This window comes from Lygodium microphyllum, chromosome 28 (genome assembly GCF_053477565.2).
Source record: "Lygodium microphyllum isolate KBCC chromosome 28, Lygodium_microphyllum_v1.1.10, whole genome shotgun sequence".
Classification (NCBI taxonomy): domain Eukaryota; kingdom Viridiplantae; phylum Streptophyta; class Polypodiopsida; order Schizaeales; family Lygodiaceae; genus Lygodium; species Lygodium microphyllum.
This window is the reverse complement of record NC_141162.1, coordinates 15808307-15822010: the sequence shown is the minus strand read 5'-3', so window position 1 is coordinate 15822010 and position 13704 is coordinate 15808307. Positions and strand designations below refer to the sequence as shown.

General features: G+C 41.0%; 1 protein-coding gene across 1 annotated transcript in view; it reads left to right on the top strand.

The window, feature by feature from the left end:
* The window catches only part of WAV2 (alpha/beta-Hydrolases superfamily protein), a 34872-nt gene extending 21684 nt beyond the window's left edge, over nt 1-13188 (top strand). The window contains exons 6-7 of the mRNA XM_087670170.1: nt 12054-12218; nt 12747-13188. Coding sequence (XP_087526296.1) covers nt 12054-12218; nt 12747-13010 — 429 coding nt within the window. The 3' untranslated portion in view covers nt 13011-13188. The remainder of the gene's footprint in view (nt 1-12053; nt 12219-12746) is intronic.
* The last annotated feature ends 516 nt before the right edge of the window (nt 13189-13704 follow it).

The window sequence follows — 13704 nt, the reverse complement described above, 5'->3', positions numbered from 1 at the left end:
TTTTTGAAACCTCACTTAACATATGGATTAATTTTTAATTACATGATTAAGTAAATGATGCACGTATGAGGTGCAATTGGGATTAAAGTAAATTTACGAGCTCGAGACTCGAAGAAATTACGGGATGTCAAAGGCAAAAGTTGCTATAAGTTATGCTGCATAGATACTTGGTGGTATCTGGTGCCAGTTGTTGGCCTAGGTCATCCATTTGGCCATAAGTGTCAGTTGGTGACACTAGAGAAGTAGCATTTAATGGTATCTAATGCCAATCTGATAGTCAAAGATGACGCAAAGACACCCGGGAATGGAAGTTGTACAGCCAATTTAATTATTAGCCAATCAGATTATCTTTCAAGGCACTGAAATAATTATTAGATTAAGTTTCAATATTTAAAGACTAAAAATTAATATTTAATTATAAAAAAGATTGAAAAAACCATTTGGGAAGGTTGCCACTCGTAAAAAATACCCATGCAAGACTGAAAAACGTCTTTAGAGGTTGGGGAGAGGCATTTTTATAATTTTAGCTTGCAAGAGAGAGAGAGGGGAGGTTGTTGGTTTGATTTGCAGCCATTGGAGGACCTTTTGACGCAGATAGGATCTACAGGCTCTTGAGGCAGGTTAATAGCAATAATTGACTGATTTTTTTCAGCTCTTTGTATCTACATGCTGCTATGGCGGGGCAGTAGTGGAAACATAGATAATCTCGACATACTTGTATCACTTGAAGCTGGTTGGGAGGTAAAATATTGAATGCAATTGCTACAAAATGAGTGAGTGTACATCGCACTACTCAAGATTAAATTTGCACATCTACAATTGGAGCCATAAACAAGGGTGTTTCCTTACTCTATTTAGCTGCATATTTGCATATTGATGTATAGATACACATTATGCATGCACGTATGTATACATACACACATATAGATCATTGAGAAGCTTACACACAAGCATTGTAAATGCCATGAGAAAACATACATTTTTTTAAGAAACAAGTGTTTTATCATTCAGTCTATTTTCTATTGGTGGTAGACAAAAGTGTCATCACAGCCTTGCTTCGAAGATCTCAACATTTGGACCCTTGGAGGCCGACAAATTGCAAACTTCTCTGCTGTAAACCCTAATTTACAGTAGAAATTAGGGTTTAGCAGCAGCCTTGGGAAGCATGTCAGAAATTGGAAGCTCCAAGTCTTATATTCAACAAGGCTGAAGATGAATTTCGGTTGAATTCAGGTGGAGGACTAGCCAGCCATTGAATTTGGGGCATTTCCATCGTCTATGAAGTGGGTGAAGGCCAATTGAGTGCTCGAATCAAGGGGCAAAATAGATTGAAAACTTGCTGGTCAGTTTGGACAGCAAGGGGAGTTGAATATACCGAAAGGAATTGGGAGAATCCCATTGTAAATCAAAATTTTCTTTAATAAAGCTAAAGGAACAGTGAAAGTTGCGCCGATTTTGGGGCCAATCGGATATGCATTGTCTAAGATTAGTAGGTAAATTTGTATTTTTAGATTTGCATTTATTGTTTACTGCTGTAATTAAGTTGTAATCAGAGATTTACCACCCTATCCGAGGAGGAAGGCTAGTTTCAGTAAAGATGCACAAGTGTCTCATAAAAAGTCTCTTTCGTTGAAATCTTCTCCTCTAGCGTTAGTACATTCTGATGTATGTCAGATGCTAGGATTATCTTTAGGGGGAAATAAATATTTTGTTATCTTTGTCGATGATGCTACACGAAAGGTATAGGTTTATCCTATTTTTAGCAAGGATGAAGTGCTTGACAAGTTTAAAAAATTACTGGTTTTGGTTGAAAATCAGACTGATAAGATACTGAAGTGTCTTTGCGTTGACAATGGTGGGAATATGTGTCCAAGGCCTTTCAGGCTTTTTGTGACAGCAAGGGGATAAAGAGGGAGCTCACTGTTCCTCATAATCCATCCCAAAATGGCATTGCAGAGCGTATGAATCGGAGCGTACAGGATAAGGTCCGTATAATGTTGTCTCATATTGCATTACCCCATGGTTTTTGGGCAGAGGTTATAATGATAGCCACATACTTGATAAATCGGTCACCAAACAGGTCTTTGGGGGGAGAGTTTCCCAAGAAGTGTGGTCGGGCAAAGCCATCTTCATATGCTCACCTGAAAGTGTTTGACTGTGAGGCTTTTGTGCACATTCGTAAAGAAAAACACAACAAACTTGAGCCAAAGTCCCGTAAATGCATTTTCCTAGGATATGGTGACGAGGGTGAAATGGGGTATAGATTATGGGATCTCGAGAAAAGGAAAGTAGTACGTAGCAATGATGTTATCTTCCGGGAAGATCGCATGCATAAACAACCCGAAAAAACTGAGATCTGTAGGGTTGTATTTCGGGAAGAAATACCTTTTGGATAGCAAAATGTGCCGGCTGTACAGCAGCAAATACCTGTTGTAAATGAAGTTGTAAGTGTAAAAATAATGTTGGAAATGATCAGCCAGCTATTGCCCATGATAATGAGCCATTACATGTGCAGGAACAACTAGGGCATCAAGTTGTTAATACTGATTTGCAGGTTGAAATGCAAGGACAGCAAGCTGAAAATGCTCAATAGCCAATAAACAATGAGCATTGGGTTAGGAGATCATCTAGGGCTATTAGACAACCTGATAGATTCATTCTCGGTGCAAACAATGTGGTTGATTATGTCATGTTGACAGACTGTGGTGAATTGTCTTGCTTCAAAGAAACAATGGACAAACAGGACAACAAGAAATGGTATAAAGCTATGTTGTCAGAAATGGAATCTCTTGAGAAAAATGGCACTCAAGACTTGGTGCAGTTGCCTAAAGGGCAGAAAACACTTCCATGCAAATGGGTTTATAAGATGAAGGTTACTTCTGGTTCCTTACTAAAGTATAAAGCAAGATTGGTTGCGAAGGGGTACAAAGGAACATGGAATTGACTTTGATGAGATTTTTTCTCCTGTAGTCAAGATGACTACCTTAAGAACCATTTTGGGCTTGGTTGCAGTTGAAGATATGGAGCTTACATAGATGGATGTAAAGACCACATTCTTACATGGTGATTTGCATGAAGACATATATATGCAACAGCCTGAAGGGTTTGTGGAAAAAGGGAAAGAGAAGATGGTATGTAAACTCAAAAGGAGTTTGTATGGGCTGAAATAAGCACCAAGAGAATGGTATCATAAGTTTGATACATTCATGCGGTCTCAAGGTTTCCATAGAAGTCAAGTGGATCACTGCTTGTACACCAAGAAGGTAGTAGATGGCAGCTTGATTATCTTGGTTTGGTATGTTGATGACATGCTCATTACTGGCAGGGATACTCATGCCTTGGACTCACTGAAGCAAAGTCTTCATGGCAGCTTTGACATGAAGGATCTTGGTGATTCAAATCACATTCTTGGCATGCGAATACTCAGAGATAGGTCAAAAGGATTGCTCTACCTATCTCAACATGAGTATATTTCCAAGGTTTTGCAGCGTTTCAATATGGAGGGGGGAAAAATTATTGAGGTTCCATTGCCTCCATATGTGAAACTCAGTGCAAAGGACAGCCCTACATCTAATGATGAGAAGGCTGAAATGACCAAGATACCTTATGTTTCAGTTGTTGGTAGTTTGATGTATGCTATGGTCACTACATGTCTTGACATTGTCTTTGCAGTGGGAGTGGTTATTTGATATATGGAAAACCCTAGTAAAAGCATTAGGAAGCAATGAAAGGTATTATGAGATACCTCAAAGGCACAAAGGAGTTGTTCATCTGCTTTGGAAAGCAGAAGGCATCTGTTGTTGGCTTTACGGATGTAGACTATGCTGGTCATGCGGAGTGTAGAAAGTCCACTTCTAGGTATGTGTTTATCTTTACAGGAGGAGTAGTCTCTTGAATCTCTAGGCTACAAAAGTATGTTGCATTGTCTACTACAAAGGCAGAGTATGTGGCTGCCATTGAGGCATGCAAGGAGGCTTTATGGCTTTCACGTTTGGTGGGAGAGCTTGACATCGCAGAGTTACATATTCTCCATTGTGATAGTTAGAGTGTTATCATGCTAGCTCGGAATCCCGTCTTTCATGCAAAGACGAAGCAAATACAAGTGAAGTATCACTTCATTAGAGATGTACTTGGCAGTAAGAGCATTAAGCTTGTCAAAGTGCATACAGATGATAATCGTGCAGACCTTCTCACGAAGGGTCTCCCAACAGAGTGGTTTGCTCATTGCCGATAGATGATGGGAGTTATATGTATTTCAACTTTATACATACTTAGTTGATTTTTTTCTCCTCTTAAGGCACATTGCCTTTTGGTGGGAGGTTGTTGGGAATAAAGGGCTATCGTGTTCTTTTATATGTGCATGGGTGTGAACACACCTATAGCACTTGTCCTTTCATATATATATATATATATATATATATATATATATATATATATATATATATATATATATATATATATATATATAAACCTAAAGTGATACACTCGTCATCGTACCCAAAAATTGTGTTCACTCTCTTTACTACTTTGCTCTCTCTCACTCTTTGTCTCTCTCTATTGCTAACAATCCCTATTCTCTCTCTGTTTACTCTTTGTCTTGGTCATTCTCTTTTGCATTGCTTCACTCTGATAGCTTCATGTGCATAGATTCACGTTCAATTGAGGATGTTGTCTTTAGCTATTGCTCATGATGCTTGAGCTTCGACAACTTCAGAGAGGGGTGCCTTGTTGAAGAAAATGACTGTATGGTGCTATCATTGTGGCAAAAAAGAACATCTTTGGAAAGCTTGCAAGATGTTAAGGGCACAACAGCAAAAGGAGGAACAAATGAAGAAAGGTAATGACTCCTTTGATGAGTCATGTCAAGAATAGAAACAATCGAATTTAGTGAGCATAGCTAAGGTACATAACTCACTATTTTTGAAATGTCATCCCTATTTTTAGGACTAGCATTTTTAGGCCAATCTGAGGCTCCTAAGATTTAGGGACCTTTCAATTAGGTGTTATAAGAAAGCTCTTTACGTATAGAATACAAAAATGGTGCTAGAATCTTCATACAAGTTCTCTATATAAAGATGTTTTTATTTCAAGCTTTCAACCTATACATGCATATTGTACAAACATTTCATGATCATGTCATTTTACTAATTATAACTATCTATTTTGGTGGATCTAGCCCACCCTTCAAGGTGTTAATCCTTTCTGTATGTGAATCTGACAAAAAAGAAAGGCCATAGAGAAGAGACAAGGGTTAGAACACTTGTTACACAAGCTTCCAACTATCACATCTCATAATATGTGGTTGGATACTTGTCTTGTGCTACTTTACTTTTTCTTTTTGTATTAGCTCTCCCCTTTCTCCTATAAAGCGAGTTTTTTTTTTCTCATTCTCATTTTTTCTTCTTCTATGTTAGTTTTCTTAGTTATAAACTCTTGTATAGTAGCTGAAGATAGCCTAAAGTTGGCCCGATCCATCTCAAGCATCATCCCCACTCCATTGTAAAATACTCCATATTCATGTTAGAAGTTGATGTAGCAATGGAAGCATAAACAAATGCTGTAATAAATTGATGAACAGAAGAGAAAAACACAAAAGAATATTGCAAAGAAGAGAACTTAGAAGAATGCTCGGGAAATGGAATCCATATACCAAATACGAGAATGACGCATATAACAACAAGTCATTAGCTCGTAGGCATTGGCATTGGCTCCCTCTCTCCATAGAACTTGTAGTGATAATTTGATTAAATGAGGAGGTAGCTTGATATATAATGGACAAAATAATACCAAAATAGGAGTAGGTCGGCCAACGTAAAATACCCCAAATAAGCATTACAAATGCCCTAATAAAGTGCCTAAAATACCTAGCCATGCTCGGTATAGGTTAGACTCATAGATGAGCTATTTGGATTGCTAACAATTTCCTCTTCTTTCAGTGCTATTTTGTAGGATAGTAGACTTATAGATTTTTATAGCACCTCATTCTTGAGCTCTTTTTCAATTTCAAGAATAAGAAGCAAGCCAAATTGATGTATTGCTGATCAACAATGGGAAAATGCCGATTTTTATAGCACCTCATTCTTGAGCTCTTTTTCAATTTCAAGAATAAGAAGCAAGCCAAATTGATGTATTGCTGATCAACAATGGGAAAATGCCGATTTTTCCTTTTTCTATTTTCATCTTATAGAGCATAGTCCACACAAGATGAGCATCTAGAAGCGCGACTGTATGTGACGAAGTTCACCTTGTACTTATATAATGATTGGATACTATCCTTCGGCTTGAACTGCATCTATTGTAGCCGTTCATAGGGGGGTCATTGCACGCATGGTCGAGGGAGCCTTGTATAACATTTGAAGTTTTGCCCCTATCTTTGAAGTTGTCTTGCAAGTGGTGGCCTACAGTAAACCTCTTTAGAGGTACAACAAAGAAGAGCAAAATATGTACGGGTATCATTGGAATCCCATGTAAGCACAACTATCTCGTGGTTGTCACATCCCAATCATTAGGAAGAGTGGGAGGTTGGGGACGCTCAATAGCTCAAGAAACCACGTACCACAATGGCTTTTGCACAAGCCATGCTTTCATAAGCACTTCAAGTTAGGTCATTAGAGTCGTGAAGTTCATCATCAATAGAATAGTAGGGAGGAGCCATCTAGAGAGGATATAAAGAGAAGATAAAGAGAGAGCGAGAGTACACCTAAGCACAACACAGATTACACGAAGTATGTGTTCACATGCAGTGTTCAAGGAAGCTGATCACAACATGTTTGCAAAATCCGAGGTAATCAAGGTGAGAATGAATTAAAAACACTAGTAGAAGGTTGAAATCATTGTCACCCAACTTGCACAAGCAGTGAATGCACAAAACGTAGTAGTTGCAAGTCGAAACATAGACAACAAAGCACGAGACAATTGCGCACAACAAGTCACTAGTTGTGTGGGTATTGGCATTGGCTCCCTCTCTTTTCAACATGGCTTGCATTGGAATCTGCAAGTGATGAATGATGACTATGGAGGAGGGAGCTTGAATATATAGGCAAAAAATATGCCATAAACATGATCAGACTGGCCAGTAATAAATGCTAAAATCACGTAAAAACGGCTCATAACAAATACCTCAAATCACTATAATGTTTGTTCCACTATTGCATATGCCCAGAGTCACTCATGAGTGGACAAAATTTCTAATAGAGAGAGGGTCATTCTTGCCTTGTGCAAGCACACACACACACACACACACACACACAGATGGCGGAGAGATGGACGGTGACTTGTCGTGACCCTTCTGCTGCAGCGACTTGACCTCGTATGCTGGCTCGATCAGGCCTGTGAGTGCACTATTTCTGCCCCGCTTTTGGACGCAGGCTGAGGCAGCCACACAGCGAGAGGGAGAGAGTGAACCACGTCATCGCGGGTCCCTACTTTTGCACGTCGACCTTCAAACCACGTCATGGTGGGTCCTTGCTTCTGCACGTCGACCTTTAAACCACGTCGTCGCAGGTCCCTGCTTCTGCACGTCGACCTTCGATCTGCCTTGGGATTACACCACCAACATATCTGCTCTGCTACTGGACATTTGACCGGTGTAGAGACTTTCTGGCTGGACAGAGGTGCAGATTTCTATCACAGCAGACAGAGATCTGTGATACAGCAGACACACAGTGAGAGAAAGAGAGAGAGAGAGAGGGAGGCCTGTGCTGTTTCTATCTTTTGACAGATCTGTCTTCTGTGAGCTCCGGGCGTTGCATTCTACCTGCACAAGTAGTGATACAATATGGTTGGTTTGGATATGGCTTTTATCGACCAAATGGTGGCAGCCCTTGGTCCGGATTCTAATACAGAGGAACCAGAGGATATGGTTCCTTGTACGGAGGAGATGCCCTTTGGTCCGGACTTCTAGCCTGCGGGCAAACGCTCCAAGCATATGTTAGAAGAGACAATGGGTCATCAGGAACGTTCTTATTCTCAAGTTGCCTTTGACTCTGTGGATTCGCAGGATATTGACTGGGAGCCTTTACTGGAGTTTGCCAACACTCTGCTTGGCGAGTATGTCCAACATAATCATGAAGCTTTTTTTGACTCTGGAAACTGAAGATGTTCTGGAAGCCCCGGTGGACCCGAAAAATATCTTGCGCTCTTTTTCGGTGTTTTATGACCGTGCTGTTATACTCTTCTTCACTGGCAGGATTCCAGTGCTTTCCCATATTTGCCAGTGGCTGCACCATTTACTACAAGGGGAGTGTGTTGAGGAGATTTTTGTTGGGCTCCGAGGCTTCTATGAGGTGCTGTTGAAATCTGAGAAGCATCGGGCTGATCTTCTGTCTAAACTGCCATTGTTCTTTGATCGCCGTTTGGTCCATGTTGTGCCATGGCACCCTATGGCAGACTTTCAGCGCCTGCTTCAACGTGAATGCCCGGTGTGGGTTGAAGTGGAAAATTACCCGGTTGTCTATTGGCCTTTGTTAAAGGATGCCATGGCCGTTGTGGGAACTGTTCTGGTCCCCCCGAGCCTAAGGACCATGAATCGCAACCATTTGTGTATGTTATGGGACATTGCTAGGAAAAGGCTTGCATGGCTTCGTATTAATTGCTCTGGCATGCATCCTTTGCACTTTCGTTTGAAATGGGGCAACTTTGCAGGACACTGCTTTTCGTGTGGAAAATTGGGGCATTTTATGGCCGAATGCCCAGAGAAGCAACCATCTTCAGATGATGAGCATGTTGTGCTGCCTATGGAAGACATGGTGCTTGATGCTCTGTCACAGGATGCAACCCAACCACCTAAAGTTCTGGATAAAGGTAAACAAACAACTTGTTTCGGGTTTGGATTCCCGTGGCAATGACTGGGTAGAGACACGTCCCAAAAAAGGCAAAAAAGTTGATGCTGTCTTGTCGGCTACTGGGCCTAATGTTTCACAAGATTCCATGCGCATGTATATGTGCAGGAAAGAAATGTTGTCTTCAGAGCACGCTGCGCATACTATGGTTCCTTTTGCTCCCCGTAATCAGTCTACTCGGAAAGTATATACCGACGGTCCAAAGGGCCCACTTGCTAAGTTGGCTTTTGATACTCGAGGGAATGTGATTACACCATGGGATCGTCGTTATCTCCGTTTCATCCCCAAGACAGTGGATATTCCGTCTACCTCTAAAGCTGGCCGTCAGAACTCTTTTGCCATGTTAGCTGATTTTTTGGATGAGTGTGTCCTTGATATTCTAGTAGAAAAGGTTAAATCGAGGCAAGTGGAGCCTCGTTCCTGATTTTCTTTTTGAATATACATGAAGATAGCCACGTGGAATGTGCGAGGCATTTGTTCTCGCCATAAGCAACATGCCATGTGGACTGTATTGCATGAGAATCGATGGGATGTCTTGTGTGTGGTAGAGCACAAGAGTCACGGTGAAGCAGGAAAAGTTGTGGATTGCCATGGGTTTCGCTTGTTTTATGCAGGGACACACACCGGGCATTATTTTGGTGTGCTTATGATTGTACATGAGAAATATCAGCCGGTTCTTATTAAAAATGATGTACATGGCCGCTTTGTGGTAGTGGAAGTTTTATTTGAAGGAGAGATCTTATGGTTGCTAGGCCTATATGCTCCGAATGACCCTTTATCCCGTTGGGATCTTTGGAATACCTTGAAGACCTCCTTGTCACTTGGCAGACGGGGTTTTTTGATGGGGGATTTTAATACGTGTGTTGATTCTTCACAGTCCACTTTAGGGCATTCGGTGATGGACTCTCCGGAAAGTCGGGTGTGGCATGTGTTTGCTCTTGCTGTACTTAAGCAAGATCTATGGTCCTGGCTACACCCTTCTTCTACAGGGTTTACTTTCCATTCGGCGCAGTATGCAACTACATGGATGCGGTTGGACCGAATGTACATTATGCAGGATGATGATTTTCTTCTTGAGATGTTGGAAATGACAATCTTGCAGCAATATGCCTTGTCGGACCATTTCCCTCTCCGGCTTGAGATACTTGCACAACCCATTGCACCTTTTATGCAATTGCTGGATAGACTCCCTTTACGTTTCAACTCCTCTTATTTGAAGCATTCACTCTTTCGGGGCTATATGCAGCAATTGATGGATAGATTTTTATTGGACTTCGCCGTTGAGGGCACTGCTTCCTTTGAACCATTGCTCTCTAATGTGTAGCGGATTGCTCAGCATTATGGGATCCACCACGCCTCTCTTTGTTGGCGGCGTCGACACGCAGCGGACTTACTGGCTTTGGTTTGTTCTTTGTTGGTGAACACTCCAGATGATGAATTTCTACTGTCACTGGCGCTGCGTTTGGCTGATCTTATTAGGAAGAGGACAAAGGGGGCGTGAGAAACAAAAAGCAAGACTATTTTTGAAAGAGGGAGTTTTTGGAGGAAAAAGGCGGCAAAGACATGCTGCAGTAGTTGACGGGCTATTTCCAGCCAGTAGGAGACCCTCCAAGAGTTGGTGGTCTGCGTAGATGAGACTATAAGAGTAGGTGATAGCAGTTTGAGGGCTGTTACAGCCAAGCAACAACATATTTGATGTGTTCCATCAGTGGAGACAACTTTCATGGCTATCTAGACAGGGCACCGGTTGATTTATTCCATTTGGAAGTTTGAATTTTCTCTCTCCTTAGTATCCTTTCTCATTCTCCAGCCTATTCTTATCCTTCCTTAGCAATCTCTAGCAGATTTAGCCATTGGAGGTGGGGGTTTTATCGAATCTCTGATGTAAACCCTAATTTACAGCAGAAATTAGGGTATGACAGCCACCTCGCGAAGCATGCTTAGAAAATTGGAGGCCTAGGGACTTGAATTTCAGTCATTTAAATTGGGACAATTTTAGGATATTGAAGTTGCCATTGAGCTAGCAAACATTTGGGCTTTAATTTGTCACCCAAGGAGACCAAGGAGCAAATTGGTTTGAAAGCTTGCTTGTCATTTATGATAGCAAGAGGTACTTGGATATGCGGAGGAGGTTAAAGAATCTCCATTCATTCACAATAAAAGATAAAGAAATATTGCAAAGGGCGCCAAGTGTTGGGGTCAACAGGCTGTCCATCGTCCAAGAATAAGTGGTAAAGTGTGTATTTCAGTTTGTGTTTTATTTGCTTGCTGTAATTATTGATTAGTCAAGTTATTACCACCCTCTCCAAGGAGGAAGGTTGGTTTCATGTGCTCATCTTCAACCCTCAATCTTGTCTCTATTACTTTTATGTATCCATGGCTATAATTTTCTGAATAATTGTCATGTTCAGCTTTAAGCAATTGTTTTCTCCATTTGCTTGAAATATTAAGTCTTGAAAACAAGCGAATATTATAATCCTTTAGCATACTATGTTGTGCAGTTATTGTATTATTGCTAGAGTTTGTAGGCTGGGCGCCCTGATTTTGGTTGTCAGCATTTTAGTGGCTTTTGGTATTTTTGGGCACCCAGGATGCCCAAAGTCTTGAAGGGCTTGAAACTACTGATATGGCTGAAGACACACAAGGCAAATTCCTAAGAGGCTGGAGACAGGCTGCTGTGCAGTTATTGTATTATTGCTAGAGTTTGTAGGCTGGGCGCCCTGATTTTGGGTGTCAGCATTTTAGTGGCTTTTGGTATTTTTGGGCACCCAAGATGCCCAAAGTCTCGAAGGGCTTGAAACTACTGATATGGCTGAAGACACACAAGGCAAATCCCTAAGAGGCTGGAGACAGGCTGCTACTAGCACAAAGCTTGAAAAAACGTAGAAGCTGCAGAAAATGGCATGTACAAGTCTTGAGGTGCTGTAGAAGCAGCACACATAGTGTAAGGGCACTGCACCCAGATTGAGGAGAGTTGAGGGCTTAGGGAGTTGCAAAAAGTCACAAACCTGTTCTGAAGTGTATAGTTGATGGTCAGAATTCTTACGCACTTTTTGACATAGGTTTGATTTTTTAAAATTGATAATAACTTGCATAAATCTTGTGTAGAGTACTGACATAATGGAATTTGCTTTTGTGTCCTTTGTGCTGCTCGACTGAGATATGCATTTCTTGTAAATTTCAACTTACTTTAGGGACATGCTTTATGTGCAGATTTCTGCACTGATATTGGAAAACACATTCACATCGGTTCTGGACATGGCAGGAGTAATGCTACCTATTTTAAAATGGTTCATTGGAGGCACAGGTAGTAAAGGTCTTAGAATTCTGAACTTTCTTGTGAGATCACCGTGGAGCACCATCGACATCGTCAGCAAGGTAGCCATTGAACTCTTAGCAAATTCTCAGAGAAGTATATTTTTAAGGTTACCTGAAATGGAGTAGAGATATTTTTCTGGGACTTTGAAGCTCTCAGGATTATTCATTATGCCATATTTATATTTTCCCATAGTTAGCCTTTTTTAGAATTGTTTGTGTTTGGTGTTACTGCATCTGGGCAACTTCACTCCTTTCTTCTGGGCTAGGACTTCCTTGAAAGTCCTTGAATGATAAAATCAAGCCAATATATCATACTCAATGAGCAAAGTTGTGTCAGTATTTTTTATGAGCATCATAGAAGCATATTCACTCTTGATTGGCACTGGGTCATCACTGATAGTTGAGACACTCCCAATCACAGATTCATTGTGTGTCTTCATAAGCATTTACATTTGTGGGGATGTAAGTTCTCTCCAAACAAATTGCCTCTGCTGCTCCAAAGTGTCTGTAGTTTCTGCCTGCTACTCCTCTATGATTTTTAGTTTCCTGCTGGTCTTCAGTCATACAGTTTGCTGCTTCTGTTAACAGATCTCAGCACCGATTTTGTTTCTGTCCGGTAGTCGAGATGAAATGGTACCACCATCACATATGAGGCAATTATATGGTGCGGCATCTTCAAACTCAAGATGCTTATTTGTGGAATTTCCCACTGGCATGCATATGGATACATGGCTGAGTGACGGAGATCGTTATTGGAGTTCAATTGAGCTATTCCTGGAGAAGTATGTTGGAAAATGTGATCAAGCAGATGCTGAAAGTGGTGGAAGATGTGCAGATTCACTTGCATCTTAATACAGGAAACATTTGCTGTAAGCTTGCATGTGTCAGGCAACTACAAGTTGGTTGAGCAGCATTTGTGTAATCTAATGTATTATCCATGTGCTTGCTTGAGGACCATTTGTGCCTCTTTAAGTGCAGTTAAAACTCCTATTGTTTGTAGAGGTCATTTTGAAACTGGTTTATATACTTACATACTTCTTAACCACTCTAGAATGCCCTGTGCTTTAATGACCATTTGAGAAGCTCCCACCTTTGCATCAGTTTTCTCTTGCTTCATTATACAAATTTTCCACAGAGGATCCATGTCCTCCTCATGTAGATCAAATTCTCTACTGGTATGATGCTTTTGCAATTACAGGCATCTGGTTGTGCTTTTGTCCTGAAGGTGATAGGCACGTGGTTGTGTGAATACTGCTCGTTTGTGGTTTTGGTGGTATGCTTATTGCTTCCACACACTAACTGCTGATTCTTCATGATCTGTGAATAAAGCTCTTGCACTTCTATGTCTGATTCTTTTAAGCACTTCACTCTGGGGCTCCCTTGGATAATTCCATCAACTGCTGGAGTACAAGCTTGTCTCAGACATTACATGAGCAGATGGAGCGTAGATTTTGTGTTTTTATATGTGAGTTGTAACGTAAGCCTGTTCCTCAGGAGGTGGAGGCCTCAGGGCAACTTCACATGAGCTTTGGTATCCGGCTATTGC